Here is a 19,197-nt window from a genome sequence, read left to right as displayed (position 1 = left end):
CCATAGCACCTGGAAGCACATACCAAATTTCTCAATGACCAGAATAAGATAAAAATGCCATTTTACAATCCCCAGAAATCACTCATCCAAGAGTATACCCCAGTCCAAACAGAGAGGTTCCTCCCCTATCCCCTTGACATGTGCCTAAACAACTTCCTCCTGACACTACAGGGCAGTTGTCACCCACCAGTCCTTACTCCTAAATTGAAAACCTCTCCCCTTTCATGGTGTAGGATAGCTGTAATCCAGTCTCAACCTTCCTTCCAAAGACCTAGGTCAGTGAGAATCAAAACCTGATTGCAGGAAACTGGGGAAGGCCCCCTGGATATGTTCACTTGTCTCCAAAAGAGTAAGTAAACATACGAATAAAAAAAGCTTCAACTTGGCCCACAGCAACAAAACACGCTCCCTCAGCAGTTCAGTTACAGGAAGACAGAAGTCTTCTCAGCGGCCTAAGAGAGTGCTGTCACTATAATTTCTCCCTGGCTAATGTCCTCATTACAAATACCACTGAGAGACAGAAGACTGGGCTGGGGGCACATCCAACTGAAGGCACTTTCCCCTCATGGCAATGAAGGGAAGAGAAAGGAGGAACTCACTACTAAGCAGGTGAAACTTCCCTTCTTATAACAGCACTGGGGGATGAGGTCTTGATCACGAATTGAGGGCAGGAAAGGTGATTATAAAAAGCAACCGCCCCTCTCACCATTGGATTTCTGAAGAATCCCAGCAGGAGATGAGGAGACAGACCAGGAATCAGGAATAGTGGTGCTCAGTGGCCACTACACAGAAGCTTTGAGCCCCTCCAATTTATTTTACTTGGACAGCGGGCAGACCTTTTTCTGGAATAGATACGTCTAATGTACATGCTGCATTTCAGAACAGCTGTATGGTCCCAGAAGCCCATGTATATTTAAGCTTAATAGGTCCTTAAATCAGGGAAGTATGGTAAACTAAATTAAAGACAGACATATAAATTCTCATTTGATGGTTACTAGAGTCTGGAATGCTATCATTATGAAGGGAAAAAGTATATACAATGCACATATAGCGCCTCTGTCTCACAACTGTCTGACAAGTTATCGTATCTCTGACTGATAACTGAATGAAAAATGTTTGAAAGTGGTTCAGTTTAACAAATGGCACTGTCTTCAGTGAATACTATCAAGAACAATCTCTTATGTAGTTTCAAGGACCAACAACTGACCCTCTAATAAGCATGTGACACCGCTGCAAGTGGGAAAAAAAACTAATTATGCCAAGGAATATATAACTCGAAACTGGGTTTCAGTAAGTGCATCAGGAATACAATACAAAGTACTTTTATGCAACATCCTTCATACTAAGCATCTCAAAATGATTTACAGATAGGAGAAATTTTACCATTAATAAAAAACCCCAAAACAGATGTATTTGAAGGGAATCCAATTACAATGTATCAGTTCTCCTGAGTAAAACTTAAAGATTGGACTGCAGCCATGCATATTTAAATTATAGGGATAGGCACCATTATATAGGTTATAGTATTAAGCAAAGTATAAGGTTATATTCCCAGGTATTCAGGTGCATCCCAAATTTAATGTGTGAAAACTGACACAGTTGCATTGATTGGGGCAAAGCAAGTATTTGATACAGCTGTGCAATCCAAATTGGAACAAAACAAAATAATAGGAAATATTTTGATATGCTCAGTACTTGAAAGCTGTTAAGAGTTTGGAAGACTGTAGCTCTGAAATTGGCCAAATTATGCTTTATTCTGTCTACATATCTTGGAGTGAAAGAGGGGAACAAGTCAAGCAGTTGTGGGGGAGGTTGTCTAATTCAGTAGGATGGAGACATTGCCCTCTCTTCCCCCAGCACACCAGCATATACCTACAGGGGAATGTCTTGGAGAGTGCAGGCTACATCTTTGCAACAAGTGTAGCAAGAGGCACTGTGCTGGGACCCCTGGAAGTATCCTCATAGTCAGACCAAACGTCCATCTAGCCCAATATCCTGTCTTCCAACAGTGGCCAAAACCAGGGGCTCCAGAGATAATGAACCGAACAGCTAATCATCAGCGATCCATCCCCTGTTGTCCATTCCCAGCTTCTGGTAAACAGGGGCTAGGGACACCACTAACATGCCACAGTCAACATGCATCCTTCCACACTACTCCAGAGAAGAAGGTGCGTCTCGTGCCACGAAGTTCCACCATGAATACATCTATAATTTAATTTAATCTAATTAGAGAAATGCACAGCAAAACACTGGCACCTTTCAAGATTAAGTTTCCTCAAAGAGGATTTTTATATACCATGTTTTTTCTTAAGGTGGAAGCAATGTCATGGCTTTGAGAGCAACCAAAGGTAATTTTAAAAAATGCTAAAAGGCAATGCCAGCTGTGTTTGATTGTGGCTCGAAACATCTAAAAATGGGTAGGTAAACCTGACAGACTATTACTAGCGTCTTCAGACTGGGTAGTGTTCCCTTCTGTCTGAATTGCAGGTTTTTGCAGACTCCCGATGAACAGGGCAGCTACGACCTACTCTTCCTGTTCTGGACCAGCTGCTCTGGTTATATTTGAATGTTAAGGTATTTACTTAAATCATTATCAAGAGTTTAACAGATTTTTCTTGTGAATCAGTGAATTATACTGTGTGTAATTAGAGAACTGGATCTGGTCTACATGAGTATGTATCATAACTGCACAAGCCAGATTCTCAATCAAGTGAACGGGCTAGCGACCTCTGTAAAATACAAAACACAGTGCACAAGTAGGGCCAATTTTTCAAGATAATGCTCAGATCCATGAATAAACTCATAAGAGTTCAAATATGACTGTCCACAATTCCTGTGACTGTGTGTGTAAACTGCATGACTGCATACACAAATGTCTAGTTGGCCACCTAGCTAGCTATTTTCATATACAATTACCCGAGCTGCATGCACAGCCCAAGTAACCGTGTGTGGAATCACAGCTGCCTTTTATTTTAAATGTAGGACTTTTAGGAATCATACCCAGGCACTCCATATTGCAATTTGACTTGACCAATCTCTAAGGCTCAGACCCATTCACTAGAAGAACAATCAATTTCAGCAGAATTTCTCTGCTGTTGTACCCACTTAGCTTAAGTTACCTCTTAAACACCCCCAAACCCTAACCTGGAAGGGAGTTTACACTGAAAATATTGGCCCCGATACTACAAGGTGTACTTTGCAGGCCGAATCCGACAGTGGCTCAAGTCAACAGGCTTCAGGAAGTGCAGTGATCTACATAGGTGGTGCAGAAGCTTCACCAATGGTTGACGCCTTTTTTTATTTTCCATTCACTTTTCTGTTACTTTCTGCTGCCTTGGTTTTTCCCATTTGTTTTTATTATCAGTCTATCTGGAGCACTACAACTTTATAATTTCCTAAGATAACCAAAGAACCAGCTATCTTTTTTTAATTAATAAAAAGTGAAAGTTAAACCCAAGCTACAGATAAAGCTCTATACAAGGCCCCAGATTCTAGACAGGATAAAATATATTGCAACGATTTTTGTAATGGAATTAAGAAAACATTACCTTTTCTATAATTAGGGAACGGTTCACAAAGGAATGAAAATAATTCCTGCACATGAGCATTGTATGTAATCATTCAGAAAACAAAGTCAAATTTTTTAATATGCAAATTTGATCCCAGTAGGAATTTCCTTTTAATGATAATAATGGAGATGCCTACTGGCTTATAGCAGTTAGTTTATCATTATCATTAAGAACTCGATATAAAATGAATGACAATCTTATCTAACACAAAACAAAGGATAAATGAGGAGGGAAAATGATCTGGTAAGCCCTTTTACGTCACTTGTCTGATAGGAAGGTAAAAATAAAACATGATAGTAGGAGTTTACACTTTGATCAGTAAATAAGCAGTATCTTCATATATACAAGAAAAATACCAGTAGGGTCCACAGCACAAAACTGATCAGCTGTTAAGATCTAGGTAACTAGGAAGAGATTACTTAAAATTTCCTTAAGTGCATTTTCTTTTGGTATTTTAAAGGGGAGAGCAGAAAGAGTCAAAAGCTGGCTGGATAAACTCAGAAGGCTACTCAAATATCAAGCATATTTCACGACTTAAGTGCTAGAACAAGTCTGTTCTTCTAATTATCAGGAATTATAAATAAGCTTAATCATTCTGTAACATGCCAAATACTTTATGTGCAATTTAGAAATTAGATCCATTCCTGCACAAGTCCATTCTGTTTTTATTTTTAATGTTCTGATTATCACCTCTAAAATAAATACTACTAAGTATAGTAATGCTAGTGAATGATTTCTCTCTCTCTCTCTCTCTCTCTCTCTCATACACAAAATAATTCTTATAATCAAAATGATGACACACATCTGAGCTGTAGGCTTTCTAGATAGTTTTTGAATAAGAGTGTCTCTTGTAGAGAACTAAGATCTTAAGGGAAAATATACTCAGAAAAATCTTAACATTGACTTAGAAACTCTTGAAATGAAGAGGGTTGTAGGCAAGACAAAAATATAAGTCTAAAACAATAGGTCCAAATCCTGCAACACATATGATGAGTAGCACTTACTCACCTGAGCAGTCCTACTGACTTCAACGGGACCAACTGCATAAATGCTATTCAACAGGAGTAAGGATTGCAGAATTGGTCCCAGAGTTAACAGGGGATTTGAGTATCAACTTAACTTACTAAAGAAAAATTGTTATATAACCTAATACAATGAGAAAAGAAGGGAATGGTTCAATGTTATTTGGTCAACATTTACTTTGATATCCAAGTCAAACACCCCAGTGGCTTCATGTAAACCACATCAGTATCCTGATTTATATTTTAAAATGAATTACTATATATATCAACTGTGTTGCACCATGTGCTAGGTGCATTAACACTGAGTCAGTATAAGGTTTGGATATTTAGAGCTGACTGTAGTGGTTACAAATTGAGTGCACATCATTCCAAGGGAGAGCATCATAGTGCCAGTCATTTGTCTATTACACCTATCACATTTACTAACTATGGCAACCTCAAAGTCATGTAATCTGTTGATAATCAGTGCTGTGACGGGCGACTACAGAACTTGTCTAAAGCCTAAACTAGATATGCAAATGTCAGGCGATAAGTATGGGATAATATTCAGATTGCAACGATTTTCTTTCCCTATAAAAATGTTGGGCTAGATCCTCAGCTTTTGAAGTCAACAGAACTATGCCAATTTACACCAGCTGACAATCTCGCTTGTTGTCTTGTACTCCATTGACCCTATTAACAAACACTGGAAAATAAACAACTCCATCCCCTCCCCCCCACACCCTGCGAGTCAACAGCTGTCTTCAGTACTTAGGGGACTCTTTCTACCCATCTTAAATGGAACATCACCTCTTTATGCCGGGAAGTCTCTCTTGCTAATCTAAATTTATTTGCCTATGATATAGTGGTGATATTGTCTGACATCAGAAGGATGTATCTGTTGATGTGAGGCCATGGTAACCTTCACACTCATCTCTAGCCTTCTGCCTACCACAGGATAAATCAGCGCTGAAGGGATAGAAATCATGCCCCTCGCCAGTGCTGGGACACAGGGAAGAAGTGCAATACAAGCAGAGTTTGTAATACAGGCTATGGCTGCCTCTCTTTTAAAAACCAGAATGATGAAATATTGCCACAGAACCATCACTATTATGTACAAAATCTAAAACTGAAAATAACATGATGCTGCCCTCAATGCTAATCTGAAAGAGATTACTATTAACTAGAGAAAGAACCAATGTTTGGTTTGTATTCAAATACTGCCAGTCACATCCCATCCCATCAAATACCATTCTAAAAATCTCAAACATCAAATAGCATAAGGTATTCATTCACGTGACTTGTGACTTGAGAGCAGTAACTGGATACAACATCCAAAGGCAGCCAGTCATGCCATTGGTTATTGAAAACTCCATTTTGATTCCTTGTAGGAAGACCATAAGAGAGAAGATGACATACGTCTTTCATGAATTTTGCAATAGCAGCTCAGGAAAAAAAAAAAAAAAAGACTGCATGACTGGTAAGAAAAGAACATCTCACAGTAATTCAATTTCAGATTGCACTACAACAACTATTTAATGAATTAATTGACATTTCTATGGAACTGATCACCACAGCTGAGCACTAAGGCGAACCACATGTAATTCAAGGGCCCCAAGATACGCGAGGGAAAAATAACAAAATGTCACACACATCATTAACTAGCTGTTCAAAGAAGTATACAGCTTAAACAATTTTTAAATGACTGGGACGAAAAAATAAATAAAGTGTTAAAAAGCCATTGGTTGGGGAAATATCTGTTGCTGTTAAAATATGCAGTGCTTTCATTGAGCTGTGACAGAAGCTTTGAACATGGCACCTTATTCTGCTGTGGAAGACAAGGTTTTGTTTGATTCCTCAGTGTTCTGGAGTCATATTATTGCTTTCCACCTAAGTTTTTTGCTCAGTCAATCCTGACATTTTTAGCCTAATGTTAATATTGATAAAAAGCATTCTCTCCGTCCTTCACTGCTCGCTTGTGGATGTGGGGTAACAATACAATTTTTCCTTGGTTTAATTTCACACTGGATTGACCTTGATCGTACTAAAAGGGCTGCAGTTTTCTCTAGGAGGCCTTATTTTGAAAAGAGACTAGAACTGCAATTTCAATTGCTATTCTGAAAGTGCTGGAAATATAGACGCTACCAGAAGAAAGCTCTCATATGTCATTTATGGCAAAGGCACATACATAAGAAAGGGCTAATGGCTAACGTCTATCGTTTAGAATGTTGTATAGGTAAGTCTACATCTGCAATACCTTGCTATGCCCAGTGCCTGTGGCAGATATGACTGCTACTTGCAGGGAACTTGTTAGGCCATTTCAAACATGCATTTCAGATATCTAAATTTTGCATTATACTGTACAAAAAGAGAACTACGAATGCCTATTACCCAGTTAAACTCAGATGGAACTCTAGTTTTTACATGGTAAAATGTCTTATTGGATCCCTTCCTTTCCCTGCTCTCCTGAAAAATAACACCTCAGTAGTTGAGTGTACATTTTGGTTAAGAATCTAACACTACTCAATGGAACTTTGCGGTGACAGGGCTTTGTGTACTGAGCCCCATGAGGTATTAATTAGAACACTGGTTCTCAACAATAACCCCAAGGTTTATCTTCAGGAGGTGTCCATGGAGTCATGGCCAAAAGTCCTCAATTTTATAAAAATACCCCTCAGCCTTCTTGTTTGCAGCTGTGCACCTTGACTCAGTGGGAGACAAGGAGATTCTCCCTCTCTTCCCAGCTGTTATCATTTGCAGCTCCTTCTTCTACCACGTGTTCAGTACTCAGCACCGGTAAGAAAGCTCCATTTATGGAGGGTATGCAGTTTTTGTTCACGGTGGCTGCCTGCAGTACGTGATCTCACACTGCTTGGCTGACTCTACCCCATCGTTAAAAACAGCACATTCACCAGAGATATGTCTACCTGTCCCAGCATTCTGGTATTCCAATGATGGTGCTTCCAAAGGTGGAGGAGAGGATGGATGCATATAGTGCCAACTTGTAAACATATCATAGGGCAGCATTCTCCTTTGGGCATGGAACACCCATCATCCTCTTCCTTGATACTCAATTGAAATGTAAAGGGTTTCTAATCTGCTGTTCCAGCATTGGCCAATCTCTGATTAGCTAGTATTTACAAAGGACCTTTCATCCACAAGAACCTCAAAGAGTTTTTACTGATTATAAAATATTGGAAGCATTCATTTACCACTGAAATACGGTGATGTTCAGAGTGGAATGCATTAGCCATTCTGCATCAGTGACTCTACACAACAGTATTTTAGAGAGGTAGTGAAGAATAACATTTAAAAATTGAAATGAAGGGTATTTTAATTTTCTTTTAAATGTAATTACCTAAGTTGGAATTTCACCAGAATGCGAAGGGAAGCTTAATACCTATAAGTGGACAAGATACTGGTTTTACATTTCATGCAAAAGGCAGGAGTTGGACACCTATAACACTGATGAGACCTCACTGGAAAACAGTGCCTGCTTTCAGGATTCTGTCTATTACTCAGCATGTGTATAATTCGTTGCAAGAACTGGCTATGTTATACAATGTGGTAATGGAAAAGAAGATTTATTACACCTTCAGGTCTAAACCTACATATTAGAAGCACTAACCACATTTCTCACCTGGTCTTCTTCTCCACCACCTTCTTCATCATATTTCAGAATATTGTCCCTTACGTCATCTTCTGGATCAATCAACAGCTGTTTGGCCTGACGCTCCTTATCACGGCGTTTCATCCATACTACAAACATCAAAACTAGAACTAGATTGGAAAGGGGGAAGACCAGAAACAAAAACATTACTACTCTCCACATTATACTATATTTACACCTTATGAAAATACATATTAAATCACCCCCTTGAATATTAAAGCAGAATTCTACCCCATGACATGGTTTTAAGGAAGAGATTTAACTGAATTATTTTGGTAGCTGAAAAACACCACATCTCACAATCCAGACACTAATTATCCAGGATCTGAGACATATATAATGACCTGACTCTGAGATGCACCCTTCTGGAAGTACCACCAAAGAAAAGGGGGCAAAATTAGTTTTAAGTCAGAGGTTGATTTAAACCTAGGGGCTAGTCTACTTTATGGTGGCTTTGAGTTGCCACAGGTGGGTCACTTCAACAGCCCAGAATAGCCAGAGATCAGAGTGCTCTGGCCAGACTTCACTTCCCTTCAACCCACCTCCTTCCCTCTGCCAGAACACCTCTCCTCTTGGGGCTGTGTGGGATGAGGGCAGTGTGTAAGTGATCAACCAGCCCTACGTGACCTGGGGAAGTTCCCTATGCATGTGGTATTTGCTGGAAGATGATTTAAGCCATCTTTTTGGCCCCTCTTTGCTAGCTGAATTAGTATAGTAAAAGGGATGCAGCAGAGCCCAGAAATAGGATTTCCATATTATATTAATTATCGTACAAAGAAACTGTGTTAAAAGACTATTGTTAAGACTGCAAAGTTAAGCACTCAAAAGTTGGGATGTTTCAGAAAACAAAGGAACTTTGACTTTTCTATTCTTATTTGTAAGGGCAATTTGCGTAGTTTTGTTTTCTGAAGTTGAGAATTGTTCTCTCAAAATTAAAAAAAAATAGTTTATGTAAAATCATGTGACAAAGATGGCTGCACACTGCTGATGACTCGTGGGCTGAAGTCCTAGGTATCCTCTCAAAGTGTTGGATGATCTCTGGTCTCTCTCAAGGAGGCAATTCACTACTGAAGGATCAGTGGAAATGTTCTGAAACAGACTATATTTATTTTACATAAAAAACACCATAAGAGTTAAATTCAGCTCTCAGCTATGTTAGTCTATCTCCAAATTATTTCCTCTCACTTCAGTGGAGTTACTCTGATGTAACACAGTTCAGAACTTAGGACATAAAATAGTATCTCCCTGTGGGCCCCAGTGCTTTTGTGTTTTTTGTATAGGTAGACTCAGTTGTGCCTTTAAGGCACAGCCCTGCATTGGGGGCATTACAGAGTTGCATGACTCCAGGAACAGTGCTAGGAAGTATTCCGTCTGAATGAGGAAGAATTCCTCCCAGAGCCTTTGTGTGTACCGCAAGTGCAACCACTGTTTGCTAACTCCAGCACAAGGTGGAGCTTACTACACTGCCCCCAACTGCATGGCTGCCCAACTCTAATAATATTAGTTGGACTTCACATAATGCTTTTCATCTATAGATCTCAAAGAACTTTTACAAAGATGGGGAAACTAACGAACAGGTTAAGTGATTTCCCCAAGATCAGCGGGACCCAGCGAGTAAGAGAACCTAAGTCACCTGACTCCCAATCCTGTACCCTAGCCACTAGACCAAGCCGCTTCCCTGTGATTTGGAAATTAATAATTCATTGTTGTACAGTCTTTTAGATTTCTTATTGTGACACTGGTGTTTCAGTTCAGAAGTATTTAACAGAATGTTAGTTCTAGTTTGGGTGATATTCTCTGTAACATCTGCATTTCTCATCAAAATGAACACCTTAAACTCAAAGAGAAAAGGAGGACTTGTGGCACCTTAGAGACTAACAAATTTATTTGAGCATAAACTTTCATGAGCTACAGCTCACTGAATGCATCCGATCAAGTGAGCTGTCACTCCCGAAAGCTTTTGCTCAAATAAATTGTTAGTCTCTAAGGTGCCACAAGTACTCCTTTTCTTTTTGCGAATACAGACTAACACGGCTGCTACTCTGAAACCTTAAACTCAGAAATGCTTAGACCTAGCTCCAATTAAGCAATGACTTGAACACCAATCGCTCATTCCAACAATACAGGGTCACAAACCTGTCGCATAGCCAAGTCTGCAAAGTAGGATGCACACTGCGGGCAAGAATGATTTAGACTGAGTTTTGCAATGAGATGAGAGAATCTCTCTCAGAGAGAAACTGAGCTCTGAAGTTGTATATTATTAATTTATACAGTGCCACAACAGTGCATGGCACATCATATGAAGAGTTACAGTCTTTGACTTTGATCCAGAAGTCTAAGCCATGTGAATGCATGGTGCAGGGTCCACCTGAACAGATCAGTTTGCGTGAATGAGGCCTAAGTTTAGGCTTGGGTTTAGAGGTAAAAAAAAGAGTGACTGGAAAGGAAAGCTGTGTTTTTTTGTTTCAATCTTGACAATTCTCAAACTTTAGTTATTTTGTTAGTTTATAAGCTAAAGTTGTTTAAAAAGTAGTATAAAGAGGTAATTCTTGTAGCAGGAGCTGGGTGACTTCGTTCCTAGTACAGAATGCACATTTCAAATTAGAACTAAAAAAGCATCCTGGTGGCAAGAAATCTCAATTCATCTGCCATGTAACCGCCTGAAGAACATTTGTAACTGATTTGGTAATTATGATAGCACTTCACTAAATCAATGGCTAACATTTTAAGAATGGCTCAGTAACATGGAAACATGTTTAATGTATCGTCTCTGTGCACAGCTTGCTTTTCCTGGACAAACTGCTACTGTGCAAGTCTTTGCCAGGCATGGAAAGTTTATTTTTCTTTAGGACTCCACTCCATCATTCTGTATATTCTGAATTGGTGCGCTGAGTACTCTTAACAGGTGAATCCCTTTCTTGTGTTTCCACTGCAATCAGAGATAAGCTAAACATATATATAAGAGAGCTACAGTATCTAATTTTACTACACTGGACAGACAGTCATGGTGTTTAGTCATTTCCCTCATCAAATGCACTAGACACAAAACAGAATACCACTTTGGGCTTTATGCAGCGCTTAGACAAACACATACCTCTGCTCTTGCGTGACTAGCTGCTTGTCAGGCCTTGTAGAAGGGACTGTGATGTACCATCTTCCCAAATCATAAATTTCTTTACTTAATTCCATTGGGTTTGAGATAACAAAGCCAAATTGTGCCTTACAGGCACTGACCCCTGTTGGGGATGGTGTGCAGTCACATCTGCAACAGCCTGGGGGAAAGACTGGGTCTCTGAGGGCCATGGCCTCGCCTCTTCTCCAGCCACATGAGGCAATGTGTGCCCTGCAATGTGCCTGGAGGGAGGAATCTCTGCACTCCTATGAGCACAGAGTGTGGTAAGCACAAAAGGGAAGCTCCTTAACCCCCAATCTTGAAGTGCCCGCACAAGGGCCAGCTGCCATCTGGCTCTCATATTCCTAATATTGTATTAGTAATTATCACCAGAAAATCTTAACATTGCATCAAAACTATAAAGTTGAATACGGGCAATTCTTTAGGAGGCAAGATTTTTGTCTGGTCCTGCTCATGGCAGAGAGATCTATTCTAGGAATTACTTTGGGGAAGTTCTATGGCCTGCATTATACAGGAAGTCAGACCGGATGATCACAACGGTCCCTTCTGGCCTTGGAATATATGTATTAGCACTTGGATGGCTGAGGGGTAGGTATACTATTACCATATATGTAAAAATCTTTTTGAAAAAACCTCATGTTACCTGTTTAGGTTTGCTCTTGTGAAATACTATGAGAAGAGCTTAAAGAACTAATTTTCGAAAGACCCATGTACTTACTGAGCAAGATGATGATACAGAGCAGAATTGCAATGATGGCACCTGTGCCCAGTCCTGCACCAACAATCCGATCTACATCAGTACAGTCTCCGTTTATGTCACACTGACAAACCTTCACCTTCAGAATAGATGTGCTGGACTTGGGAGGATTTCCAGAATCAGTGATTATTATAGGAACATCATAGATACCAGCCTCAAGGAATCTGATCCTTAACGAAAGTTGGGCATGATCACCTATATGAGAAAATACATTAGGAGTAAAAATAAAATTTACTGTTTATGTGGATGTTAAACAATGATGGAAAATTTACAGGTTTCTGAACTCTATATTAACCTTTTGTTACTGGATGTACTGGATGCTACATAAGGTGCCACAGACTTATTAGTGTGAACGTTAGTTTCTAAATCTAACTTTTAAAATATCTTTCTCTCATTCTCAAGGGAGCTCACTTTAATGGCATTTGATAACATTTCCTTCACATTAATCTAAACAATCCAGGCATCTAGGGAAGTACCCATTGCCAGACAAAATGAAACAAAACAAAATGCAGTCAGTAGTTCATTTAAAAACATTAAAGTTTCCGTTGTGTAAATTAATTTTACCACTAATACGAATGACGGTCCAATTCCTCTTAATACTAGGAGGAGTTTCTGGCAGTTCAAAGGCAAATGGTCCTGCATTCGGATCAATATCACGGTCTGTTGCTGTGATGTTAGTTGCATTGGGCTGTAGTGTTTCACAGGTTGTAGCCTCTTGAGGATGTACTTGGGGTGCATTATCATTAATGTCAAGCAAATATATCTGAAGAGTGCCTGTCCCACTCATAGGAGGAATTCCTTAAAGAAACAAAAATTGGTATCTTGATTCTGCTTCCCATTAGAAACCTATTCACAATATTTCATGCAAGCATATTTCAGCTACCCATGTACGTGTGTAACTGAAATTTGATTTTAAAGGATAATTAAAACACCGACAACAACAAAACATGCTTCTTCTACCTCTACATTACTCAAAATGTACCAAACTGTTTTATAATGTTTTATGTCAGAATGTCACCTAAAAATAAACCTTACACGTGCTTTTGAAATAACTGCGAACAGTTCGAGCTAGACTGAGATGGGGCCTGCCCAAGAACTGCTTGAGCCAGCATTGATAGCAGTGTCAGTGTTCCCTGAGGATAAGAGTGGAGCCAACTGAACAGGACTGAAATCGATGTGTACCCTCTGCATTCTCTGAAAGCATAAAGCAGGGGCTGCTTTGGCCTGTCATCAAAGCAAATGCCTCCGGGAGGTCATGCTGGGGCAGTGCGCTTCCACATACCTCTATTTTAGGGCTCTGGATTTATAAACAAAATCTGGTGCTTGGCCTCGAGGCTGCAAACCTGAACATGAGTAGTTTCACTGTCTTCACAGGGAATGGTCTTTGAAGGCACAAGTGTCTGCAGGATTAGGGCCTTAGTTGGTGAATACAGGAACAAAGGAATTGCCGTACTGGACCAGAACAGTAGTTCATCCAGTCCATTAAGCTATCTCCAACAGTGGCCAACACCAGATGCTTCAGAGAAGGAGGCGAACAACCGTTCAGTAGGCAGATCTGAGATCATCCCACCCTCAAGACCTCTCCACCTAACCCCCAAATTACATTGACTTAAGCCCCTAAGCATGAGGATTTACATCCCTTCCAAAACTCATTTTTTTTAGTATTTACTTTTCTAACTCTAGATATTCTTATCTATATAGTGTCTAATATTTCTTTAAATCTTGTTAAATTCTACCTACAATGACAACCCCTGGTAACAAGTTCCATAATATAATTACCCATTGTGTGAAACTTGCCACTTTTCAATTTCATTAAATGCCCCTCTGTGCTGATGTTATGAAATAAGGAAAACAGAACTTTCTGATCTACCTTCCCTATATTTTTTACTGTTTTAAATACTTTTATGATGTCACCTCTTAGTCATCTCTTTACATTTTCTCTTCATATGAGATTTTTTTCCACATACTGAATTTATACGCCTAAATCTGCAAAATCTGTTTTGGAGATGAGATGACTAGTAAGTAACGCAGTATCCCAGATGAGGGCATATAATTGATTAATGGAACTGTAATATCTCCCATATTAGACCCCATATCCCATTCCTTGTGCATCCTAAAATGTTGTTTGCTTCTTTAATTGCAGTTTAACATATTAACACAGAGGAGAGGTCTTCACTGGGGAATCCACAATGATGGCCTGGCCTTTTCCCTAAGATATTGCAGTTAGTTTAGAACTAGAAGGATATAGTGCGCTTTTTCATTCCAACATGCATTACTTTGCATTTTTAACACTGAATTTCATCTGCTATTGTGTTGCCCATTCACCAAGCTTGATTAGAGCCTCCTGCAGTTCCTCACAGCCTTTGCTGGACTTGACTGTCCTAAATAATTTTGTTGCATTTACAAAATTTGCAGCCTCACAGGTTAACCCATTTTCCAGATATTTGATCAATATATTAACTCCAATCTTAGTACCTTCTGCCATGGTGAAAACTGATTTATTCTTCCTTTTTTCTTTCTGTGCTAGTACGATATAATGTCAATTAAAACTTTCTGAATATATATAAATGTGAATACATACCACTGTCAGAGGCAAGGAAAGTCGCATTATACATGTTATTTTCCACATATTGTGACTCTCTGTCCAAAACTGCAATTGTAGTTATCTGTCCACTAACTGGGTCAATTTTTAGCCAGTTTGCAGGATCTGAAAGCTTTGAGTACCTACATATTTGACGATAAGAAATGTAATTTATCTTCCAATAAACTTTTTAAAAATGAAACATAACTATATTTCAACTCATATTCTGAAAACGCATATATCTGGTACTGTAACACTATTTTATGAGGTTCAGTTTATTAGCTTGCATTCTTGAGTTTTTTTGGATACACGTACTGTTTTAATAAAGAAAGTTTTTAAAAGCCTTTCTATGTAAATAAGCTGTTATATAACTCTATTTTACATAAGTTATATACAACTGTCTGAAAAGTGAACATACATGTCATAAATTAGTAAAATGCACAATTTTCTTAAGTTGCATATGACTTATTCACCACAAGAATGCAGACTTCACATTCAACCATGATTAAAGTATTTTAATAAGAACTCCTACTTGATTTTCAGCATGAGAGCCATTTATGCGGCCTTCTCAATTCTGTTAACCGTGTGTGTACATGTATACAGAGAGAGAGGAGATGACAGACATATTCTGATTTGACAGAAGTGACCCTATTATCTTAGGCTCTTTTTAGTTTTTAATCCCAGTTGATGACAATAAATCATTGGTTTTCTATGGATGCCTTGGTGTATCCAACTAGTTTTACTGTACTCTCTGATTCTGATCTGAAGGAATAGGGTCATTCAAAACCACCCTTCCTTACAAGAAGTTGTCATTGTATCAATTATTAGTTTAAATAAATTACAAACTATCTTAGCTCATGTGATATTTAAAATAAAAACAACAGTACTAGGCTACAAAATTATAGACCTCTATATCATTTTTATGGCCCAAAATGAGCAAATGTCAGCAATAATAGCTAATTAACTAGGGCTATGTCTACATTCAAAATGCTACAGTGGCATAGCTGCTTATTTCTCCAGTCACTCTAGTAAATCCACCTCCCCAAGAGGCAGTAGTTAGTTGATGGAAGGATTCTTGTGTTGACCTAGCTCTACAGGGAACTTAGGTCGTCTTAACTACATCGCTTAGAGGTGTGGATTTTTCACACTCTGAGCAACATAGTTGGGTCAATATAATTTTCTAGTGTAGAGCAGCCCTAAATAATACAAAAAGCGTAAAATTATATGACGTATAAACGTAAAATCTTTCATTTTACAAGGAAAGAACAAATTAAAGATTCTTTTGCCTGCATGAATTCCACAGTTGTTGGGGATGGGATAATGAAACCTGATCTGATGCAGGGCAGCCATAAAGTTGAGCCACAGCAATCATAGTCTACGACCCTGATCAGCAAGATATATTAGCATGAGCATAAACTAAAGCCTCACTCAATTCACTGGGACAGCCTATATGCTTAAAGTTTTGTATGTGTTTAGGTACCTTGATGAATTTGAGTCCTATGAGCAGAAGAAGATGCCATAGTTTGCTGTACCTGCAGATCTGTACTAGATACAGACTTATTTGCAACACCATTCCCACAGCCCACCCATAATTCCCATCTGGGGTGCTGTAGTAAACCAAGAAATCGTACATGGGCTCTTCACTTCATGGCCAGCCCCAAAGAGAAATACAGCATTCTGTATTCTGTTTCAAGCCTTCAGAGCCTGTGCAGAGGGCAGGGGGATTAGGCCCAGTTTTGAGATTACCAGCATGGGATAAAATAGGAACGTGCTTTACACCATACCTTAGAGCAGTTTGCTGCATGTAGCGATCTGGGTCCTGAGCGGTGAAAGTAGTTAACATTTTACCAGCAAGAAGCCCTTCCTCTTGCCGTATAAGCTTAGGGTTTGGGACAAAATATGGACTCTCATTCACGTCAATGACGGTAATGGATACAGTTGCTGTTGATTGAGGAGGATGCTGAATTCCCTTGGCCAAAGGCACTTGATTTTCCGCAGCTACAGTAAGTACAAACATCCTATTGGTCTCAAAGTCAATTGGCTGGCAAAAACAAAAGGGGGAAAATATTAGCAGTTGTTCATAGTCGTGACTGGTATGCAAACAAAAAATTACTTTAAAAAGTTCTTCTGTTTTTATAATGCTTATATTGAGCTAGATGAACACAGAGCCTAAACAAAAGAGAACTATGGCAAAACCAGTACCTATAAAGTTTCTATATGTTTTTCTGGAATACAGAATTCTGCAGCACTTCAGGACAATTTCTGCAGCAGCTCTTCTAGTGCCAAGGGCAGCTAGGAACATCCATAGGCAAAGGGATTTAAGGGGCAATGATAGCAAATCTGACCCTGGCTTAGTGGATTCAGCCACTCCTTGTACCCCAAGAAGCATGTTGCTTTTTCACTGTGGCTGGTGATCTCCTGCCAACTTCTGCCCCCTCAAGAGTCCTTGAGCCAAATTAGTCCTCATCAGTGCTTACAACTTTTCTGGGGGGGTTTCCTCAGAATGTCATTTATTTATCTCGATTTACTTTTTGCTTCTCTTCTGTCAGTTTAAAGAAATAATTTAGTTTGAAGTATTTCAAGCAGATTATGCCCTTGGGAATTTCATTTGATTCTCTTTATACTGGTTGGATCTGAGTATCATTTTGTTTGCTCTTTCAGAGGTTTCAAGTTTCTAACTGTCAATAGATCTGAAATGGACTTATATGTGCCTAAATACAAGGCACACAGGCAGTCAAGTGTGTCTTGTCAGCAGAATCAAACATAACAGGTATCTCTCAAGAAACGCCAATTATGGGACTTATGGGGGAAAAAAAACCCAAGCATGCAATGTAGCCTAGATTGCTTTATAAAGCCACAGATTCCCCCGCTAGCCCCCCTCCCCCACAAGGTACTGAAAGGATAAATAAATAAATAATAATTCCACCATATCCCAGACTGGAATACAGGCATTTCAAGCCTGAGTGCTGGATTTCATATCCTGTCACCCACTTGAGTGGATGGATCCAAAAATGAACCAGATAAACTAAGAGTCCGGACACTTATCAGACAGTTGAGAGGAAAGGGGACTACTTCTTGACAGATTCAAATTGTAGTACTGCCTTTTTATCATAACTTAGAAAACAAGTCATCCCTTCAGTCCAGGACTTTTTTGGCTGGTGAATGAAGATGAAGAACCTGCTCCATACAAGGCTTTTGAATGAGGTTTTAAAAATAGCATCATCCTTTAGAAGCCTGTTGAAGCGTAGCCTCCTACCATCACTAACACCACTTTCCTTCCCCTCTCTGATATCATCCTGATTGGCTATTTATTTAATAGAAACATTCTGGCATCATACTTGTGGGGAAAGGCATTCCTAGGCCTGGAAGACCAATGCTGACCAAAAGGTAGAAAGCAGTTTGCTTACTACTCCAACAGACAGCCGTTAATGCTAGTTCTGATCCACTGATAGGCAAATGGCTTTTTCACAGGCTAATTTTTATTTCTGGCAAATAAAGGTTTTCTAATCTGCCATTTAAAAACTAGCTAACCTGATTTTCAGAACTGGTATTTTAGATTGTTCATGATAATGTAAGTAGGAGGACCATTCAAAAGGTGAACAAGTTACTTTCAGAACAAGCACATTAATTTTAATTTCAAATCTCACACTGGCCTCAGGATTAAACAGCAGGGAGATATTTATTCTCAGTGCTCTCCCACTTATCTGTCTCTGCATAATTCAATGAGTTGTAGGAATCACTTACCTTCACAACAGTTACCAACCCATCATTACTATTTGGATCAGTCAGAATAGTAAATCGACCTGTAGGATCTCCACCAGTCATTCGGTACATTGCGTTCCAGGCAGGAGTGTGTGGCTGATCCTTATCAGTTACAGTTAGATTAGCTACTATGACATCCACTCTATTTTCAGGTACCTCGCCATAGAACTACAACAAAAAAGCATATATTTTTACATATTTTACATTCTGTTTGCCAGAAGTTCGGAATGGGCATCAGGGAATGGATCACTTGATGAATACCTATTTTGTTCATTCCCTCTGGGGCATCTGGCATTGGCCACTGCCAGAACACAGGATCCTGGGTTAGATGGACCTTTGGTCTGACCCAGTATGGCCGTTCTTATGTTCTTATATATCAGTGTATAATAGCCCCATGAAATACCCATCAGAGCACAGAAACTGGTATTCATCTTAGTTCAATTGTACACTAAGAAGCAGAGCCTCAGCTGGTGTCAATTGTCCTCAATGGAGCTATGAAAATTTATACCACCTGAGGATTGAAAACTTATGAGGATTCCTGATGTCTTGCTTTAAAGTCAATTTAATCAAAATTCTCTGCGATCCATTTATTTGAAAGAAAAAAAAATCTGACAAATACTTTAATAAAAGGAGACCACCACCTAGCAGTCTACCATTATCAAACAGTAATGTGAGCTAGCAAACTAAAACCTATCCGAAACCACCTAGAAAACGAGAGGGTTGA

General features: G+C 39.2%; 1 protein-coding gene across 2 annotated transcripts in view; it reads right to left on the bottom strand.

The window, feature by feature from the left end:
* CDH2 (cadherin 2) overlaps positions 1-19,197 on the bottom strand; it is a 176,890-nt gene that overhangs the window by 18,803 nt on the left and 138,890 nt on the right. For both annotated transcript variants that reach the window (XM_048840517.2, XM_048840518.2), the window contains exons 9-14: positions 18,456-18,641; positions 16,496-16,752; positions 14,712-14,854; positions 12,695-12,928; positions 12,092-12,325; positions 8,211-8,350 (exon numbers count right to left, since the gene is read on the bottom strand). In XM_048840517.2, coding sequence (XP_048696474.1) covers positions 8,211-8,350; positions 12,092-12,325; positions 12,695-12,928; positions 14,712-14,854; positions 16,496-16,752; positions 18,456-18,641 — 1,194 coding nt within the window. The remainder of the gene's footprint in view (positions 1-8,210; positions 8,351-12,091; positions 12,326-12,694; positions 12,929-14,711; positions 14,855-16,495; positions 16,753-18,455; positions 18,642-19,197) is intronic.

The sequence above is a fragment of the Caretta caretta genome, chromosome 2, assembly GCF_965140235.1.
Source record: "Caretta caretta isolate rCarCar2 chromosome 2, rCarCar1.hap1, whole genome shotgun sequence".
Classification (NCBI taxonomy): domain Eukaryota; kingdom Metazoa; phylum Chordata; order Testudines; family Cheloniidae; genus Caretta; species Caretta caretta.
Note: the sequence above shows the minus strand (reverse complement) of the source record. Positions and strands in the feature narration are given on the sequence as shown.